This window comes from Oncorhynchus mykiss, chromosome 26, assembly GCF_013265735.2.
Source record: "Oncorhynchus mykiss isolate Arlee chromosome 26, USDA_OmykA_1.1, whole genome shotgun sequence".
In the NCBI taxonomy this organism is placed as follows: Eukaryota; Metazoa; Chordata; class Actinopteri; order Salmoniformes; family Salmonidae; genus Oncorhynchus; species Oncorhynchus mykiss.
This window is the reverse complement of record NC_048590.1, coordinates 37,226,052-37,245,720: the sequence shown is the minus strand read 5'-3', so window position 1 is coordinate 37,245,720 and position 19,669 is coordinate 37,226,052. Positions and strand designations below refer to the sequence as shown.

The window sequence follows — 19,669 nt, the reverse complement described above, 5'->3', positions numbered from 1 at the left end:
AGGATTGATGGAGATGAAAACAAAGCATGATCTGTTTTGTACATGAACATACTGGTGAAGAGAGATCATTTATTGAATTGGAATTGAAAAAATGTACCACTGCAATTTTTAAAGCTATGATATTGGTACAAATAAAACATTATATTTTACAGTATGTCATCAATTAGTGAGATGTTGTGTCAATGTTGTGTCGTTGTGTTGACCGGTGCTGGTCTCTGTCATTGATAAATGATACTGGGCCAGTCCACTGCTGACAGAGACCTCTGAGTAGTGATACCATCTACCCCTGACTGCTCCCACTATTACTACTGCCTAGGGCCCCCAACCAGCATACAGACGCATGTGCACGCACACACAAACACTCACTTCCAAACCACCCTTTCACCCAATCCCTGGCCACACACACACACACACACACACACACACACACACACACACACACACACACACACACACACACACACACACACACACACACACACACACACACACACACACACACACACACACACACACACACACACACACAGTACATGTGAAAGGAATATGACCCCAAACCGATACTTTCCACAACACACACCTGGTTATTTTGTCCTCCGTGCCACCTGTTGTTGGTTTAATTGAGGCTGGGTTGGTCTGTTGCCTGCTGACCTGGCCAGAACAATGCATACCTGTGCCTCCCCTCTAGCACAATGTAATTGTCTCTTCAAGTGGGGCCTTTTCCCAGCAGCCCCGGGGCCCGGCCAGGCAGGGGGACAGTATATACCCAGCTAGGCCCATCCATCACTCAGTCACTACAGGAAGTAGTTAACATGGCCGACCTATGGGGCTGTTGGACAGGGGAAAACACACAGAACAATGGCCATACTTCATCTTCATCTAACCCCATGTACATCAATCAATCAGTCTGCTGTGTTTGCTCAACTAATTCAGCCGGTTCAGTCTTGGATCAGGAGGGAGGGAGGGGGTGTGAGAGAGAGAGATGGAGACAGAGAGAGGATGATTATGTTAGTGTTTTGTTCTTCTATATAGAGTCATTGTTAGATCCCACTGAAGTGGTGGGTATCACTATACATGGGTGGTAACCTCAATACTATACTACATGGAGCTAGCTGTATCTAGGCCAGGGTTAAGGGTTGAGAGTGTGCATTAGGTAGTTGGGTAGTGCTGGGTATAGCAGTGAGGCAGATCTCCATGGTTGTAACTTAGCTACAGTAGACTCTTTCCTCAGCTTGGCTGGGCTTGTGGCTTCAACTGACTGTGTCAACCCAGCAGGCCCTTCCTGGCGGGAGAGGCCTATAAACCTGCATAGGGGTGTATTATTATTTTATGAGTAATTATTCAGTTAAAAAGTCATTTCTACACACCGGTAGTGTGAAACAGCAGCCCTTACATTTAGCTATAGAGACACCTCGTTCCAATTATAACTACCCTTCCAAATATGAACTTTTATTGACTGTGTTCATGACTAAATGAAATAAATACACAGAAGAAATACTCTTCTCGTTTAATGTCTAATATACAGTCACGTACAGTACATCATAGTAGAGAGAGCAAGCTAGAGTATGACAGACAGAATGGCCCGTCTATCTGCTTTACAGAGACATGGCTAGGGCTGGGACGGCCTGGCAGAGTAAGTCGATGGACAGAGTGGCCTGAAACCCAGGGGTTAGTTGTGCTGCAGACACACTTGGGCTCATTTGTTTGCCAGTGAAATAGGCCAGTAAATAAGAGGACTTTGTACAGATGGCTGCCAGGGCATCCCATCTATCTGGCAGGGAGAGAGAGGCCAGGTGGTGACAGGGCATCCCATCTATCTGGCAGGGAGAGAGAGAGGCCAGGTGGTGACAGGGCATCCCATCTATCTGGCAGGGAGAGAGAGAGGCCAGGTGGTGACAGGGCATCCCATCTATCTGGCAGGGAGAGAGAGAGGCCAGGTGGTGACAGGGCATGCAGGCCAGAGAACTGTAACTCACACTCACCTGGCAAATGAGTCTCAAGTCACTGCTCACACACACTCCAGGAAAAGGGAAAACACACTTAGATAGCCTTCTCACACAGCCTGGTAAATGAAATGTGTACTTGTGTAAATGTGCATGCACCCACAAAAGCACAGGCACACACACAAATACACACACGGACACACACACGCACAGACACACAGCGAGGCCAAAGTGGGATACAGTGTGATGATGAACATGATGCAGGAGGCTTGGACACAACAGAGAGCACCACACAGAGAGGGTCATAAAACACTGTCTTGGTTTATTTACTGCCTTCCTAAAGCTTCAGACAGACAAGCTGAGCTGTGAAACAGAGAGCACATAGTTGTTCAACTCAACAATACAGCCAGTCTACAATCTCAACCTCAGTCAACATACAAAAAGATTAAGCAAGAGAACAACATTTTGGCAACTGTTAACATTTGAAATTGGAAAAACTTCCAGAAGTAAAAAAAACAAACATTTTTAACACCATATATCAGTTCTACTTCCTGTTGATATAGATAGATGTATAAAGAAATTGATAACACTTCATTTGAACTAAACACCATGATCTCTTCATAACCTTCATAAAAATGTCCTGACCATGTTATAAAGCTTCATACCACGAGTCATAACTTGTCAACACATGCCATAAAGCTTCAGTTATCACAATGACACAAGCTATGAAGTGTTATGACATGTTTACAACATTGTTGTAAAGGCATTATGGTGGCCAGGTCAAAGAAAGCAGCTGCCCAACTGGTAGCCGGCGTTGGTTTTATTTCGCACCCAGGTTTTCTAAGCAAAAAATAAATAAAATAAGAATAACTTTTCTATAATTCCCAAGTATTCCCACGCATAATAGAGAGACAATTAATTGTGTACAAATGTAAGCAAGGTTTGAAATGATTACGTTTTAGTCAAATATTATATCTGTTTGGGCTTCTTGGGGTAAATTTGCAGTCTACAAATCATTTGTAATTCGTCCCGTGGCTGAATCTAGTTGATGATCCCTGAAATAAAGTGTTACCACTAAATAAAAAAGAAGATTGCTCTGCTTGGCTTTGACAACCATCACATTTCCACCCATAGCTTCTCTTTCCTGGTTGGTTTTGTCAGAAGCCGTGGATCTGAGTTTCTGGAGCAGCGATACAGGGAAAGTGGTGTTCTACACGTTTTAAGACTAATTAAAAGCCATTGAACAGCTGCAATTATGAAGACAGAGTGGCAGTTAGGATGGGGATCCTTCTATCAGCCACACATTATAGTAGCTGTCTGCCTGGGCTGCCTTTCAGCCCTACAGTAGCTGTCTGTCTGGGCTGCCTTTCAGCCCTACACAAACTGCCTGCCTGGGCTGCCTTTCAGCCCTACAGTAGCTGTCTGTCTGGGCTGCCTTTCAGCCCTACACAAACTGCCTGCCTGGGCTGCCTTTCAGCCCTACAGTAGCTGTCTGCCTGGGCTGCCTTTCAGCCCTACAGTAGCTGTCTGCCTGGGCTGCCTTTCAGCCCTACAGTAGCTAGCTGTCTGCCTGGGCTGCCTTTCAGCCCTACAGTAGCTGTCTGCCTGGGCTGCCTTTTAGCCCTACAGTAGCTGTCTGCCTGGGCTGCCTTTCAGTCCTACAGTAGCTGTCTGCCTGGGCTGCCTTTCAGCCCTACACAAACTGTCTGCCTGGGCTGCCTTTCAGCCCTACACAAACTGCCTGCCTGGGCTGCCGTTCAGCCCTACAGTAGCTGTCTGTCTGGGCTGCCTTTCAGCCCTACATAAACTGTCTGTCTGGGCTGCCTTTCAGTCCTACAGTAGCTGTCTGCCTGGGCTACCTTTCAGCCCTACAGTAGCTGTCTGCCTGGGCTGCCTTTCAGCCCTACATAAACTGTCTGTCTGGGCTGCCTTTCAGTCCTACAGTAGCTGTCTGCCTGGGCTGCCTTTCAGCCCTACATAAACTGTCTGTCTGGGCTGCCTTTCAGCCCTACAGTAGCTGTCTGCCTGTGCTGCCTTTCAGCCCTACATAAACTGTCTGTCTGGGCTGCCTTTCAGTCCTACAGTAGGTGTCTGTCTGGGCTGCCTTTCAGTCCTACAGTAGCTGTCTGCCTGGGCTGCCTTTCAGCCCTACATAAACTGTCTGTCTGGGCTGCCTTTCAGCCCTACAGTAGCTGTCTGCCTGTGCTGCCTTTCAGCCCTACATAAACTGTCTGTCTGGGCTGCCTTTCAGTCCTACAGTAGCTGTCTGCCTGGGCTGCCTTTCAGCCCTACATAAACTGTCTGTCTGGGCTGCCTTTCAGCCCTACAGTAGCTGTCTGCCTGTGCTGCCTTTCAGCCCTACATAAACTGTCTGTCTGGGCTGCCTTTCAGTCCTACAGTAGGTGTCTGTCTGGGCTGCCTTTCAGCCCTACAGTAGCTGTCTGCCTGGGCTGCCTTTCAGCCCTACAGTAGCTGTCTGTCTGGGCTGCCTTTCAGTCCTACAGTAGCTGTCTGCCTGGGCTGGATTTCAGCCCTACAGAGCAGACTAGAGACCTGCCTACTAGACTCTCATGTCCTTTCCTCTCTAACACAAACATCTCCCAGCCGTGCTACAGGCCCTATCCCTATCATACTGCTTCACACATATACAATATCACATACTGTAAATACTGCAGTGGCACACATTCAACCACACACATTCAACCACACACACACACACACACACACAAATCTTAGTAACACAAAGTCATGGGAGATTCTGAACAAGAAAGTTGTGAAATACAGGAAGTGAATGGACATTAGTATACAACAGTATAATTAGAACAACATTGAGTTAGAAACAGAAAGTATAAATGTACTACAGATATAGGATTTTAATTTGATCACCCTGTTGTTGCAGGAAATTTCAACCCCTGCAAAAATGTCCATTAATTATAATCTGTTGTAATTTCCTGTTGCTGCTGTGAGAAACTGGTCAAATGAAGATCCTTCATCTGTATGACTATTTGTCATATCCATACACAAAGCTGGTTAAATGTAGAAAAGAAACAGAACATTGATTGAAATAATACATTCCTATACATTCAGTTTTAATTCTGCAGGTTATCCATGTTACCATTGTGAGACTAGTTCCAATACCAGCTATAGCATGTTAGCAAAGCATGCTAACAAGGGTTTCATCCTCCATGTTGCAGCCATGTTGAGTCAATCCAAGCAAAGATAGATGAGACTGGTTTGGGCGGGGTGGGGCGAGGTACAGGGTTGGGTGGAGTTCAGGGTGGTCTGGGGAAGTGTACCCCCATTGGAGGACGTTGACACCATCAGGAGTTGGTAGGTCCTGTTCTCCTCCTCTGTCGTCTGTCCTCACGATAGAGGCTGTTCAGATGACGGGGTGACTCTCTCGCTCTCTTTCTCCTTCTCTTTTCTTTGTGTCCCATCCGTCACATCCTGACAGGAGGAAAGAAAACACAAGCCCAGTCATTCCTCCATCCATCTATTCACAGCCCATCCAGTCACTCACTCCGTCTGTATGACAACAAGTCATTGAGATGTCAGAGTGCAGGCAGGGCCGGGACCCGGCCACACACTGTAATTAACACACAGACTGAAGGAGCCAAAGTCTGCATTCCAAATGGCACCCTATTACCCTTATAGTGGGCTACTCTGGACCAGGGCCCATAGGTATCGGGTTAAATGGAGCGCGCTACATGGGGAATAGGGTGCCATTTGGGAAACATCTAATGAGCCAATCAGAGAGCCATGGTGGCTATGAAAAGGCCAGCGTACTGCAGAGTAATGTCTGCTGAGTTTAAATGCCAACAGGATGGGATAATTCAACTGTATTTCTGACTAAGGAAGAGAACTGCTGACCAGAGAGGCAGCAGTTACAGAAAAGAGGGTGGTGGCCACACCACGTAGGTCTATGAAGGAGATGGTTAAGTATTGTTGTATGGTGACAGGACAATCAAGGAGCTACAGGGATGTATGCAGACTCATATAAGTGAGTTATTTAAGTGTGTGTGTGTGTGTGTGTGTGTGTGTGTGTGTGTGTGTGTGTGTGTCTGTGTGTGTGTGTGTGTGTGTCTGTGTGTGTCCGCTTATGTGTGTCTGCGACTGACCTCCAGAGGAGTGACTCCACCCTGTTGATGATGTCGGCCAGGTCAAAGGGCAGAGGCATGCTGGGGTCGTCGTCAGCCCAAAATGGCCGGTCCACGGGGGCCTCTTCTGGGGGCAGGGTCTGGGCCAGGCTGGAATGGCACCTGGAGGGACAGACAAGGACAGGAAATAACAGGACAGGTCAGACACTCCTCTGGACATAAATCACCTCCTATACAGACGCCACCATCATTACACATTGTTACACAGAAGCAATGTAAATCAACAGTGGTGGTTCACGGTATAACAAAGAAAATGAGATCTGTATCTGACTGATAGTGAGTTTGAGCAGATCACACAATAACGGGAGGTAATTGTTGGGTGAGTGTGGAGTGTGTTTTCTGTAAACACACAGGGAGGACCAATGTGTGTTTGACCAGGAGGCAGTGGGCTTGTGTTTCCTCTCCTGTTCTCTTTATGACTTCCAATAGACTGGTCCCTATTAGACCCTGCAGGGTGTAGGGCTGTGTGTGTGTGTGTGTGACCTGATGAGTCAGGAATGTTTTGTAAGTAGCCCTACATGGGTGTGTGATCAGTGTGTGTTGTGGTTTAAACCGTCAATATGATGACAAAGCAACAGTATCCTCAGTGATTAATGCTCCAGTCATTTCCACACAGCCAGATGGTTTCTCTGGAAAGCCCTCTCCTTTCATCCAGTCAGAACAAGAGAGACAGATAGAGAAACAGCCCTCTGATGTTATTACATGGTGTTTCTACAGTACTCTACATTTTATGATTCATGGATTATGACTTTTACTGTTTCCACCACCTAGTCTGTTGGATCAAAATGTACACCAAAGCATCACGGTATGAGACGTCTCAGTAGGAATCAGTATTGTATTTACACAGGTGACTTGGTGGCAGTCTGGACTGTCAATGTAAATCTGTCTTCCATAGCGACAGATGAGGCTGACCCCTGACCTGGAAGTGAAGGAGGGGATGGGTGGGAGGGGCCGGTGGTGAGGGGTTGTGGTCACAGTTACTCCTTACTTCACAATCTCCTCCTCCTCCTGCTTCTGAAATAGAAGCTGGTTGGTGTCTGACTCCCTGACACCCTACCCCAGGCATCCTGCTTCCCCCTGCCTCCCCACCCCCCTACAGTCTCTAGGGTCCCTAACAGGGAGGTGTGTGTTATGGATGTGACGGGGAGGTCGTTAATGTGGCCAGGGAACAGGCAGTCCAGGCCATCCCTGCCTCAATTGACCGTTCTATATTTCAACCGAGGGCCACTTAATGCTGGAGTTGTTCAGCTAAGTGGTACCATTCAGCTGTGGTCTAACCCTCTGATAGGTAGTGCATTACACCAAGAGGACGGTATTAACATACACCATCCACATATATCTTCCAGGCCTCAGATCAGGGGCCTGATAATAGAATGTGTTAACATGGTCTAAGTACCATTATGTAGCAGATGACTTGATAAATAATAGGATCAGCTGACCTTGGGGCTGCGCGACAAGACATGGGTCTAAATGTTCTCATGATTTATTTAGGCAGAATTACAGGAAGCGCCACTTCAGAGAGAGGACGACGGACACGCCAGGCATAAATATAGAACTGGATGAAAAGAGACACACAGAGAATAGAGGTACGCCTCACACGCACACGTTCTGCTGACATCAGCGGACAGATACCAAAGGCCATGGGAACACAGTGCCGTTTGAGTTTGAGAGTGAATTAACTATTCATGTTAGACTGGTACAATAGAAAACACTGGCCTCTTTTCGGCAGTCCTGAACAAGGAAATGAAGATAGGCCATGTAAATATGTGGTGAAGTTCATTATGTGGTAATACTGTACTCATCTGACAGAGAATCTAACCGTATTAAACTGGAACGGAGAGGTCTGTTTAACCAGAGATGCAGTAGTTATGAGGATGAGAGTTGTGTCAAATATAATAGAGGCAAGGACATTCAACCCACTACCTCCAATAGCTGCAAATACCACACCTTCACTTAACCGCTAAAATGGAATGAAAAAATTCAATATCTAGTCTGGTACCTTAAACTCTCATAGAAATGCATTGTGAGCCACAGCACTATACACATTCTCACAAATCACCACTTTCCCCTGGGAAAACAGCACCTTAAAGGTAAGGTCAAAGACAAAGAGGAGGGAGAGCGGGATGGAGAAAGAGAGGCAGAGCTAGAGGACTAGGAGTGTGTTTGTGAGTCTACAGTGTTCCAACGGATTAACCCTAGACAGATATGGGCTAACTATCCCATCTGGTGCTCTCTCGCCCACTCGCTCAGGAGAGATTGGCAATACAATCACTCATTTCAATTTGCCCTGAAACCCTATAGCCCGGCAGGCCTGCTCAAATAGTATGCTAATGTGAAAGGAATCTGAGCTTCTATCGCCTTTTATTCCACAGAGGCCTTCCATAGTGCAGCCACACACTGCACTTGAACTGTTCTGTCTGCCTGCCTCCTAAAAGGCACCCTATTCCCCATATAGTGCACTACTTTTGATCAGAGTCCTTTAGCCCTGGTTCAAAGTAGTGCACTAAATAGTGAATAGGATGCCATTTGGGCCGCAGAGTCTGTGGCAAGGAGGGGGCTATAGGGCTCTAGCTGGCGGAGAAGCTCACCATAGGACCCAGGCTCCGGCCCCACACTGCTCTGCTCAAACTAACCACTTTAGCTAAAGTGAGTGTTAATTATGGACAGGCAAAGCAGTCAATAAAAGGTTAATGTAAAAGTCAAAGGATAAATTCCTTTAAGCATTGCATCATTCCACCATCTCCGCGACCGACACGGTGCTCGCAGGTCTCTTCTAATCAATACGTTTTACTGTAATGCGCTCCCCATCGATTTCCCCCTGGCTCAGCCCTCCCTCCTCAGCCCACTCACTGCCCTGCCTGGTAAAGAAAGGAGAGAGAGGCGAGAGAAAGAGAGGGAGAGAAAGAGGGAGAGAAAGAGAGGGAGAGAAAGAGAGGCGAGAGAAAGAGAGGGAGAGAGAGAGGCGAGAGAAAGAGGGAGAGAAAGAGAGGGGGAAGAAAAATAAATCCATTGCTGCAAGTAAATAAAATGATTAACCTCTGCTTCACTTTGTTTTCTCTCACTCTCTCTTTCTCTCTCTTTCTCTCTTTCTCCCTCTCTTTCTCTCTTTCTCTCTCTCTCTATTTGTTAGGAGTGCCTGGCTGGTCCAGAGATCAACATGATCAGCATCAGGAACCCTGCATCTCTCTCTCTCTCTATTTGTTGGGAGTGCCTGGCTGGTCCAGAGATCAACATGATCAGCATCAGGAACCCTCCATCTCTCTCTCTCTCTATTTGTTGGGAGTGCCTGGCTGGTCCAGAGATCAACATGATCAGCATCAGGAACCCTCCATCTCTCTCTCTCTCTATTTGTTGGGAGTGCCTGGCTGGTCCAGAGATCAACATGATCAGTATCAGGAACCCTCCATCTCCCCACTAGCCATGTAATTGTGCTGAGTCCAATCCTGCCACCAGGGCCATACATTAAAAGCCTCTCTGCTCTTAACAGGATGGAGAGCCGCCTAATAGACAACGTCAGTGCTTCCGACTCATGCAATAACACTGATAAATGCCACGATTGTGTCAGGCCAAGTGGAAAAAAAGCAGGCTAACATAGATAGCAGACAACACTTATTGTGTTATTGCTACAGGAGATCATTTGTAACCACACATGGGAGTAAATGGAGACTGTTTGATAAAGACATTATGTATGGAATAGGTAGGGTGGGGTTGCTGCCTGATGGAAATTCCTTTTAAGGAGATGGGTTGTGATATGTCTCTTTGTGTGTGTGTGTGTGTGTGTGTGTGTGTGTGTGTGTGTGTGTGAGAGAGAGCCTCAGTTCACCTGGTTCCTCATTTTCTCCCCTACACCCACAGTTCAGTCCTTTACAACTCTGCAGGTGTGAGGTTTTACGGCCTTGCCAGCGAAGCCACAAACCAGAGAATGCAATCAAACAAGTCATGCAGAAACAGGCATGTGTCTCATAAATTCAGACTAGCCGCCGACGGTGATGTACGCAATCATGTTGCCCAGGATGACAGCGGTTCAGCGGCCATGTCTCGCCTGTACCTGCACACATCTCTGTCTTGTGTAAGAGTCAGTGGAACTGTGTGGAGTCATGTACTATACTGTAAGGTTCAGGGGTAACTGTGTGGAGTCATGTACTATACTGTAATACTGTACTATACTGTAAGGTTCAGGGGTAACTGTGTGGAGTCATGTACTACACTGTAAGGTTCAGGGGTAACTGTGTGGAGTCATGTACTATACTGTAATACTGTACTATACTGTAAGGTTCAGTGGTAACTATGTGGAGTCATGTACTATACTGTAATACTGTACTATACTGTAAGGTTCAGTGGTAACTGTGTGGAGTCATGTACTATACTGTAATACTGTACTATACTATAAGGTTCAGGGGTAACTGTGTGGAGTCATGTACTATACTGTAAGGTTCAGTGGTAACTGTGCGGAGTCATGTACTATACTGTAATACTGTACTATACTGTAAGGTTCAGGGGTAACTGTGTGGAGTCATGTACTATACTATAAGGTTCAGTGGTAACTGTGTGGAGTCATGTACTATACTGTAATACTGTACTATACTGTAAGGTTCAGGGGTAACTGTGTGGAGTCATGTACTATACTATAAGGTTCAGGGGTAACTGTGTGGAGTCATGTACTATACTGTAAGGTTCAGTGGTAACTGTGTGGAGTCATGTACTATACTGTAATACTGTACTATACTGTAAGGTTCAGGGGTAACTATGTGGAGTCATGTACTATACTGTAAGGTTCAGTGAGGCTGCGTGGTATGTAGCCTGTGCTCTTTAATTTGCCCACAGGCTTCCTGGGGTCAAGCCCCACAGTGGTAGGTACAGCAGAGCGTGGGTAGGGCAACATCCCAACAGCTTCCTCAGGATCAATCCACTGACCACTATTGTCTGCAGACAGACTGTGCTGACTGTGCTCTTCGTGAGTGTATGAGGTGGGTGACTGTGGAGGAGAGGAATAGGGGGAGCGGGTGGGGCATCAAATGCGTGACATATGTTCCTTTCATTTTGACTCCTATTAAAGAGCCCCTGCTAATAAAACTAACATCTGATCCCTATAATTAATGGCTGTGGAAAACACGCAAATGCCTTTTGGTCGGGAGCAGGGGCTGAGGCTGCTCTCTTCCCCAACGTCCCCCCCCCCCCCCCCCCCCCCCCCAGGGTGGTGCTGCTTGTAACAATGAGGGAGCTACCTTTGGGTGGGACGCCCCGCCACCCCACCACAGCCAGACTCAGACCCTGTGAGGTCCCCTTCCATCCAGCTGCAGTCTGATGTGCGTCTTCTCATTAAACCACATGAAACAAATAGGATTATTTGACTTTATTAGAGCCTGCAGGACTCCTACATGACAGCAGTGGGAACACAGGACCTGTAGGTCTGGGCTGCGGCACGTACGATCACACCATGTGCACTTCTGCTCTCCGCAATACTCTGTGCTGCATGATTCAATAACTAGGTGAATGAGGCATTGATAAAAAGCAGGGCTCATCAGAGCAGAGCACACCAAGTCTCACACCGAGGTTGTTTGATGTGGGCTGGCTAGGTGGGTTGTTGAGTGTCTGGAGCCTCCACCAACCAGACCCAAAACACACAAGCAGCAAGGTAGTCGCTAAATATCCTTTATAATTGTGGCCATAAAACACAATTGCAGTCTGGACTTGCTAAGGAGGAGCCAGGCAAACTGCTGCTGTTGCTCCCAAACCAGGTGGACGTCCATTAGTCGTTTAACGGGGTGACAAATTACCCAACACCACAGCCCTACTCTGCTACAACTCTCCTCTCTTACCTTGGGCTATGGGATGGAATGCAGCCTAATGCCAACATTTACAAGCAGACAACGTTCGTTCAAATGCAATCAGGCTGTAAAGACAAACATATAGAGGTTCTGTCCACTGCTTCTGGCCGTGTGTTCTTCCCACAGGGGCGGGTCATGGGTCATCCCCTAAGGCTGTGTGTGGGTGTGTGTTCCAAGAGGGATGAAGAGGGCCTCCAAGCCACCTGTGAGAGCTCCATAGCTTCGACTAATGCAGCTGGTTCAGGTCGGAGACCTCAAACTGTAAACAAACTTTTACTCCGGCCATTTCAAGCCATAACGTCGACAGCCATGAAGACACCGTGGCTAAAACTCAACAGGGTCCAATGCCTCAACATGCCCCCCATAATGCAACATTCTTCCATATATGTGGCCAAATACCAGAGTGAAGCATTTTGATATAGTGAGGGAAAACTAATTTGAGTTGGTTTAAAGAGAAATGTGAGTTTTTCACAGTGACTGTGTTTATTTACACAGCCCAGGAGAGAAAACTGAGCAATAAGAGTCTTGATGCAGAGGGTAAAGAGGTTACGAGCCTGTCAGTGTTTGCAGTTTTTCACAGCCCAGCGGTTGAAGGCCATAAATCTGCTCTGGGATCAGGAAGAGGGTTACTGTGGGGCTGGGAGCCGTAACTCTTTATTTGTGGTGGAACGGCGCACTGTTGCTGTGAAAACTTGTTGTTCCGTGAACGTTCCTGTAAAACGATCATTCCACCACCACCACCACCTCTCTTCCACCCTCCACCCCCCTCAACTTCACCCCTGGCTCCCCACCCTGCTAGCGCCTTCTGGGCATCATGTAGAGAGAGAGAGAGAGAGCAATAAGAGAAGATGATGGATGAGGCCTGCCTCGACAGCTATACAGTCTCTCCCCCGACTGACACCTGACCCTGGTCACATGATAAGGTCACCGGAGACTCGCACAATTCCCACCTGTCTGCAGGTGACAATGGCAGGGTCAACCTGGGTTGGCTAATTATAGGTATTGTGCCTCAGATTGCCTGTTACAAGCCATTCTGCTAGCTACGGGGGATGTAGTGTTAAATATCTGAGGCCTTTATGGTGTTAAACTGTGTGACAGAAGCTTTAAACTGTTGTACAATAGATATTAGGTTTCAGATAGGTGGAGTACATTAATCTGGTTTGAAAAGAGAGAGAAAAGAGATTAGAGGAAGAGACACCACAAATCAACATGTCACATCTTCTTGTACTGCTACAGTTAAAGGTTCGCATTGAGACATCACTTCCTGTGTGACCTCACTGAATGATGTCAGTGAGGCTCCTCCCTCATCAGCACATCTTCATATGTAGCTTTTAGAAGGAGATGTAAAGTTAAAGTGCGGAACCAGAGAGATTAGGGGAACACCCTCAAACAATGTGAAACCACAGAGCCATTTAAAGACCCAGACAAAGTCAAACGTGTCATTAACATAATGCTGGGGTAATCTAGCAGTGATGAGTTCATTGTGGAGGTGTATTGGAAAGAAATATAACATGGAATGTTACATGGAAAAGGAGGAGAGGAGAGGAAGAGAGAAGAAGAGACAAGAGAAAAGACACAGCAGTCTTCCCTGACCAATGTAATAGTATACTACAGAATGGAGGAATAAAATACATGAATGTTTATTTCCTTTCCATCTGTTAACCCACTTTAAAGAATGTCAAATTAAAATGTTTTAACTTACAAGAAGCATTTTCCCATAGACATGAGTGGCTTCTGTAAACAAAGTGGAAAATGTCCCACAGGTCTCCAATACTTTCTCCCAGCCAGAGAACACTGTGTTTTTTTAAGTGTGGGTGTGTGTGGGTGTGTGTGTCAGAGGAGTGTGTTGTTGCCAGGTGTTTAGCCTTCTGAGTCACCTGGTCCTCCTGCTGTGTGAACATGGGTTTTGTTTCACCCTATTAAGTAAATACTGTAATTAAAGGGCACGGCATTTAAAACGCTGCCGTGAAAAGACTGAAACAGAAAGAGAGCAATTTGTTTAGAGGAGCAGGAAGGTAGGCCAGATCCTGAGGCTTTCAGCACTGAGCAGGGTGCAAGAGTGTACCGCACGGCACAGCACGGCAGCCTAGGAAACACAATGCAACGGAGGGGGTGAGTGTGTGTGTGTGTGTATGTCAGAAAGTGTGTGAAAATGAATATGTCTAATATGTGGTATTGTGTGTTTGAACATGTGTTTATAAGGGTGTGAAGAAGAGAAATACTGTTTGTGTTCAAACAGGTACAAAACGCCACAGTGGATCAAGAACTAACACAAAGAGCTATACAAACATGCGGTTGACCTGTAGTCTAACAGAATGAATATTCACGCCCAGTGATATCAGAGAAAGAACATATTGTGTTTCAGTACACCCAGCCCTTTGTCTACTACACCAACAAAGCAATGCCCATGTCAATATTAAAACATAACCTGACTGTTTAATGTTCCTATATGTAAAGTATGGCTTCTCTGAGAATACCACTGGCCTGTTTTAAAGGTCTCTTAAAGGTAAAGTAACAAACGTTAACTTCCCATTCAGAACAATGACAACTAAATGAAGACTAGAGCCATACGCCAGTAGAGAACAGAGATGGATTACACTGTAGGAGTAAGGGATAAAGTCTCTCATTCATCTCCTTTCACTCTCAACCCCCCCCAAAAAACTGTCCACCTGCTCTTGTCTCTCCACTACTCCCTATTTCACTGAGGATGGGCCCCTGACTCTAGAACTTAAACCACTGATCCAAGGTCAGCTGTGATTAGGAGAGAGGATAACCCAGTACTGAGACTCATAGACACCCAGCTGGCCACACAGAGAAACAGGTCCAAAATCAGACCAATGCAGCTCTGGGTAACTGTTACCACAACATCATTCATCCAGATCCTTACTCTATCCAGAGTCTAGCAAGGCATCTGACACCAGCAGTGGCGCCTAAAGCTGGATCAAGCAGCTGAGGAGCAGGACAAACACAGCTCAGGCAGCTGACTGGTCGAAGCAACACACACACGTACACACGCAGATAAAGAAGGATGATGGGTACAGATGGAGCATCATAGGCCCTCTGGCTGCAGCTCTCAGTGAGCTGTATTTAGGCCCAGCTTTGATGGTGGGTATACAGGGCATAGGGGCTGGGGCAGAGAGGAGAGAGGAGAGGGGTTGAAGAAAGAGAGGAAAGTATGATGGCGGAGAGACTAAGAGAGGTTGGGAGAGGCGGGAGAGGAAGAGGGCTAGGAGAGGAGAGTGGAAGGGGGAGGGGCTAGCTCTCTGGCCACATGGGGATCCAAACATTCTCAGTACAACATCAACATGTCACTGTCCATTCACCCCCTGCAATCCCCTGCAGCCCCCAGCCTGTATGGCCGATTGAGGCAACTAGCCGACCAGCAGAAACTTCAGCTTTCATTCCGCCTGACTTCCGCTGTCCGCCTCGCAGGAGAGAGAGAGAGACAGAGACAAAGAGAGACAGAGAGAAAGAGACAAGCTGTGAATACGGGAAGAGACAGAAAACCATTGAGAACCTTGCCTTGTTTAATATTTGATGAGTTGGGAGGCTTTGCCTCTGGTTAAATCAGAACAGTGAGAGAGAGTCTGAACCAACAGAGGTAGAGATAAACAGACAACACACACACTTGCCCCCGTAATTAGTCGCTGTCCTCTCCGCTCATGTCGCAGGTGAGGCTGTTGTCAGTCGTATTACAGAGGGAGACTAGCCAGCACTTCTCCTAGATGGCGGCCATTTTGTTTCAACTGGGCATTCTGTCACTGCTAATAATTTCTCATCCTGAGAGGGGCAGCTTTGCATATGTCTGGCTCTAAGCCACGGCAAACACAATACGATGCAGTTGATGTACTTTTGAAGGAAAAACTAACAAACATCTGTGTAGCACGTCGTCATAATCCACCACACTACCTTCTCTGTACACACTGCCTTCTCTGACTACCTCCACACCTGTTCTCCACCCAGAGCCTTATTGATTTAGCATACCTCCACACCTGTTCTCCACCCAGAGCCTTATTGTTTTAGCATACCTCCACACCTGTTCTCCACCCAGGGCCTCATTGTTTTAGCATACCTCCACACCTGTTCTCCACCCAGAGCCTTATTGTTTTAGCATACCTCCACACCTGTTCTCCACCCAGAGCCTTATTGTTTTAGCATACCTCCCCACCTGTTCTCCACCCAGGGCCTTATTGTTTTAGCATACCTCCACACCTGTTCTCCACCCAGGGCCTTATTGTTTTAGCATACCTCCACACCTGTTCTCCACCCAGGGCCTCATTGTTTTAGCATACCTCCACACCTGTTCTCCACCCAGGGCCTTACTGTTTTAGCATACCTCCACACCTGTTCTCCACCCAGAGCCTTATTGTTTTAGCATACTCCACACCTGTTCTCCACCCAGAGCCTTATCGTTTTAGCATACCTCCCCACCTGTTCTCCACCCAGGGCCTTATTGTTTTAGCATACCTCCACACCTGTTCTCCACCCAGAGCCTTATCGTTTTAGCATACCTCCTCACCTGTTCTCCACCCAGGGCCTTATTGTTTTAGCATACCTCCACACCTGTTCTCCACCCAGAGCCTTATCGTTTTAGCATACTCCACACCTGTTCTCCACCCAGAGCCTTATCGTTTTAGCATACCTCCCCACCTGTTCTCCACCCAGGGCCTTATTGTTTTAGCATACCTCCACACCTGTTCTCCACCCAGAGCCTTATCGTTTTAGCATACTCCACACCTGTTCTCCACCCAGAGCCTTATCGTTTTAGCATACCTCCCCACCTGTTCTCCACCCAGGGCCTTATTGTTTTAGCATACCTCCACACCTGTTCTCCACCCAGAGCCTTATTGTTTTAGCATACTCCACACCTGTTCTCCACCCAGAGCCTTATTGTTTTAGCATACCTCCCCACCTGTTCTCCACCCAGGGCCTTATTGTTTTAGCATACCTCCACACCTGTTCTCCACCCAGAGCCTTATTGTTTTAGCATACCTCCACACCTGTTCTCCACTCAGAGCCTTATTGTTTTAGCATACCTCCCCACCTGTTCTCCACCCAGGGCCTTATTGTTTTAGCATACCTCCACACCTGTTCTCCACCCAGGGCCTTATTGTTTTAGCATACCTCCACACCTGTTCTCCACCCAGGGCCTCATTGTTTTAGCATACCTCCACACCTGTTCTCCACCCAGAGCCTTATTGTTTTAGCATACTCCACACCTGTTCTCCACCCAGAGCCTTATCGTTTTAGCATACCTCCCCACCTGTTCTCCACCCAGGGCCTTATTGTTTTAGCATACCTCCACACCTGTTCTCCACCCAGAGCCTTATCGTTTTAGCATACCTCCCCACCTGTTCTCCACCCAGGGCCTTATTGTTTTAGCATACCTCCACACCTGTTCTCCACCCAGAGCCTTATCGTTTTAGCATACTCCACACCTGTTCTCCACCCAGAGCCTTATCGTTTTAGCATACCTCCCCACCTGTTCTCCACCCAGGGCCTTATTGTTTTAGCATACCTCCACACCTGTTCTCCACCCAGAGCCTTATTGTTTTAGCATACTCCACACCTGTTCTCCACCCAGAGCCTTATTGTTTTAGCATACCTCCCCACCTGTTCTCCACCCAGGGCCTTATTGTTTTAGCATACCTCCACACCTGTTCTCCACCCAGAGCCTTATTGTTTTAGCATACCTCCACACCTGTTCTCCACTCAGAGCCTTATTGTTTTAGCATACCTCCACACCTGTTCTCCACCCAGAGCCTTATTGTTTTAGCATACCTCCACACCTGTTCTCCACCCAGAGCCTTATTGTTTTAGCATACCTCCACACCTGTTCTCCACTCAGAGCCTTATTGTTTTAGCATACCTCCACACCTGTTCTCCACCCAGAGCCTTATTGTTTTAGCATACCTCCACACCTGTTCTCCACCCAGAGCCTTATCGTTTTAGCATACTCCACACCTGTTCTCCACCCAGAGCCTTATCGTTTTAGCATACCTCCCCACCTGTTCTCCACCCAGAGCCTTATTGTTTTAGCATACCTCCACACCTGTTCTCCACCCAGAGCCTTATCGTTTTAGCATACCTCCACACCTGTTCTCCACTCAGAGACATTAAACACTCAGGTGACTCAATGACAAAATGTTATTGCTTTAATAAAAAAAAAACACAGATTAAAACACCGCAGTCTTTTAGAAGGAAATGTCCTGTATTTAGAAATAAGTGTCTGGTTGCCAACTTATCTCTTTCTGTGAAACACACTGGGTTATGTTACAGAAATTGCTGAGCACCATAGTAGACACGCTGTATTGGTCTTGGTGTGTGTGTCTGTATCTCAGTGTCTTATCTAGCACCTGTGACGGCTCTGACTCAAAGACACCCAGGGACTGAACCAACTAACGCTGGGGACAAAAATGTGTCACAGCAGCAGTGGCTTCTGGGGGTTCATACACTACACCCATCTGTCATTAGATTACGCACGCACGCACACGCACACACACACACACACACACACACACACACACACGTGAGTGAACTGCCTTGTGTTAAGCTCATGGGGAGTAACGTTGGCTCCATATATCTCTCTCTCTCCCAGTTCCCTACATACACAGATCACATGTGCCAACACACCACGACAATCCCAGGCTCTTGTGAATTAATCTACGTTAAGCTTGAATTAACATAGACATACATCCTGCTCTGCAGGATCCTCGGATTCAGGCCCTGGATTGATTTATGCCCCATGTGAGTTCCTCACAGTGAGCAGACCTGTCACACGCTGTTGTGTCAAAGGCTAACGGCTCTGTGACTTATGTCTTCCTGTAGCCTGAGGATATGACAATAGAGCACTGTTCCATGGAGGGTACTGTAGGTAGGGCTGGGTTCTAACAGGGTGACAGTGAGGATAACGGCGCCACCTAATGGCTGAGACACACCTGGTGACAGGTGTGGGCATAGGAGGGGGCACAGGGGCAGAGAGCGAGAGAGAGAAAGAGGGTTAGCCAGCAAAACACGGTCAGTCACCTGATCAATGGTACCACTTGCATGGCGCCTGTGTCCGTCTGTGTCCTCACCTCAGTCCACTCCAGCCCCACACAAACACACGCTAGGTTAGGAGGTGAAAAGAGGGGTATTTAACACACCAGCTAACCTGCAGACAGACTTTATCAGCTGGACAAATCAATAGGGCTGTCTGAGAGCAGAGGTGTGTCCTGCATGGCGCTGGAGGGGAGCTGCAGGGGTTACCTCTGGCTTCCTGCTCCCCCGGACCTCCACCCCAGCCCCCCGGACCTCCACCCCAGCCCCCCTGCCCCTCCTGGGGCCACTGTACCCGTCTCCTCTCCCCCCATCGATTCTGCCTCAGTGCCCAGTATAGTCCACTACAGCCTCCCACACACACAGCAGAACAACAGCCTCATCAACTCTGAGTGGTGTACACTGTTTTCAGCCCACAGGGAGAGAGGAAGAGCACACAGAAAACAGGACCCACGTTCAGAAATGTAACAGTATAGACACACACAACTGTTTATACTGCGTCCTGTGGGTTCAGACTGCCTGATTCCCTAGTACATACAGCACAGAGCATGTTCCTGCTACAAATGGCTTTCTTATGTCGTGGTCTTACTCACTGGGACCCAGGGTACCTGCCTGCACACAAAGGACAGACATTCCCCTGACAGACATTTCTCCCGAACTCTGAGGATTTAATGCTCTAAAAAGCAGGAGATGACAACGCCCC

The 19,669-nt window shown here is 47.5% G+C and overlaps 1 protein-coding gene across 3 annotated transcripts in view; it reads right to left on the bottom strand.

Moving 5' to 3' along the window:
• Positions 1–2,245: 2,245 nt before the first annotated feature.
• The window catches only part of LOC110506743 (alpha-ketoglutarate-dependent dioxygenase FTO), a 221,901-nt gene continuing 204,477 nt past the window's right edge, over positions 2,246–19,669 (bottom strand). For 2 of the 3 annotated variants that reach the window (XM_036964462.1, XM_036964463.1), the window contains exons 9-10: positions 6,062–6,202; positions 2,246–5,390 (exon numbers count right to left, since the gene is read on the bottom strand). In XM_036964462.1, coding sequence (XP_036820357.1) covers positions 5,384–5,390; positions 6,062–6,202 — 148 coding nt within the window. In that variant the 3' untranslated portion in view covers positions 2,246–5,383. The remainder of the gene's footprint in view (positions 5,391–6,061; positions 6,203–19,669) is intronic. The other variant, XR_005039891.1, reaches the window with a different exon arrangement.